The following is a 1,890-nucleotide window of genomic DNA, read 5'->3' on the forward strand; positions in this document are numbered from 1 at the left end:
TATTGTCCACGGCCCCAGGCTAAGGATTTAGACCTTTTTATGTGATGGTCATACAAATTATACAGTTGTCTGTGGTTTCAGAAATTGTTGTGGATGTATCAGCTATATAAAAAGGGACCAAAATTGCACCTTTTGGGGTACAACAGCTTGTCAACGTAGCAGTACTCTTAAAAGGACATCTTTGTTCCTTTTTTTACCCCAAATAGGTAGGCCTACTAGTACCTTAAGGGTATGAATTACTACTGTAAGGTACTAATATGTACCTATTTGGGGTAAAAAAAAGGAACAAAGATGTCCTTTTAAGAGTACTGCTACGGTGACAAGCTGTTGTTCCCCAAAAGGAACAATTTTGGCCCCTTTTTTCTGTATATAGCCTATACATACACAACAATTTCTGAAACAACGGACAACCCTGTCACTTCTTCACCAGCAGGTCTACTGTTATGAACAGAACTGTGACCACTTTGTTGAAAACATTCACCTCATTTCAATTTGTTAGCAAAGAATGTTATTTATCTTAAAATGACTTAAATACCCTAGATTTAATAAACCTATATTTCATACAAATATACACTGCATTTATTTGATCCAAAGTACAGCAAGAGCAGTAATATTGTGAAATATTTTTACTATTTAATTATATTAATACATTTAAGTGTTTAATACTTCATGGTAGCATTTGATATACTGAATTTAATTTACGCTGATTTAAAAATTAAAACAAAAAAACATCTTTATAAAATAATCTGAGAATTGAGATGTTTGAGGGCACATTTCCTTTATTCTCACTACCCCACCAATAAAATCTTTAATTATTGCTACATGTTTATAAGATAGATAGATCGCAGTCACCTTTCACAACATCAGTGACGCGACAGCTGGGGTCAATGCTGCCGATCTGTTTGGGATGAGCAGGATTGTCACGCACCTTTCCCCCAAACAGAAGAGCTGGAAACACACAGACATTATGTTAATGACATGTAATCTCTCACTGGTGGTGGAACAACACAGCACGATGTTTACTGGCTGACCGATCAATCCACGACAGATTCAGAAATCCAGGACACTGATGGCTGTGAAACGTGTAAACATGTCAGTCGGTGCTGCTAAACCTACAATACGAGTGAACATTTCAGAAGCCCGTTACATTTAAAGCAGACTTTACAGTTCTGCTGTCCATAAAGGGCCCCATTATAAAGCATCACCGAGCACTAGATGTGTGTGTGTGGGTCTCACTGTGCTGGTTCAGGAGCATTCTGATGGAGATCCTGCTCATGTAGAACCGGTCCAGGAAGTACTGGATGTTCTGGCTGGTGATGGGGTCGGTCCCGTAGGTCTCCTTATATTCCACCACTCCTTGAGCCATGGTGGGCACCACATCATTGTGCCGGTTTCTGATCTTAATCACAGCATCTGTGAAGCTACAACAACGTGAGTGAGTGTGTGTGTGTGTGTGTGTGTGAGTGAGTGAGTGAGTGAGAGTGTGTGTGTGTGTGTGTGTGTTGGTGGAACAACACAGCACGATGTTTACTGGCTGACCGATCAATCCACGACAGATTCAGAAATCCAGGACACTGATGGCTGTGAAACGTGTAAACATGTCAGTCGGTGCTGCTAAACCTACAATACGAGTGAACATTTCAGAAGCCCGTTACATTTAAAGCAGACTTTACAGTTCTGCTGTCCATAAAGGGCCCCATTATAAAGCATCACCGAGCACTAGATGTGTGTGTGTGGGTCTCACTGTGCTGGTTCAGGAGCATTCTGATGGAGATCCTGCTCATGTAGAACCGGTCCAGGAAGTACTGGATGTTCTGGCTGGTGATGGGGTCGGTCCCGTAGGTCTCCTTATATTCCACCACTCCTTGAGCCATGGTGGGCACCTCATCA

The 1,890-nt window shown here is 41.5% G+C and overlaps 1 protein-coding gene across 1 annotated transcript in view; it reads right to left on the minus strand.

The window, feature by feature from the left end:
• pdk1 (pyruvate dehydrogenase kinase, isozyme 1) overlaps positions 1 to 1,890 on the minus strand; it is a 25,003-nt gene that overhangs the window by 17,561 nt on the left and 5,552 nt on the right. The window contains exons 4-6 of the mRNA XM_016464169.1: positions 1,237 to 1,421; positions 847 to 948; positions 731 to 746 (exon numbers count right to left, since the gene is read on the minus strand). Coding sequence (XP_016319655.1) covers positions 731 to 746; positions 847 to 948; positions 1,237 to 1,421 — 303 coding nt within the window. The remainder of the gene's footprint in view (positions 1 to 730; positions 747 to 846; positions 949 to 1,236; positions 1,422 to 1,890) is intronic.

This window comes from Sinocyclocheilus anshuiensis, unplaced genomic scaffold (assembly GCF_001515605.1).
Source record: "Sinocyclocheilus anshuiensis isolate Anshui unplaced genomic scaffold, SAMN03320099.WGS_v1.1 scaffold284, whole genome shotgun sequence".
NCBI lineage: Eukaryota > Metazoa > Chordata > Actinopteri > Cypriniformes > Cyprinidae > Sinocyclocheilus > Sinocyclocheilus anshuiensis.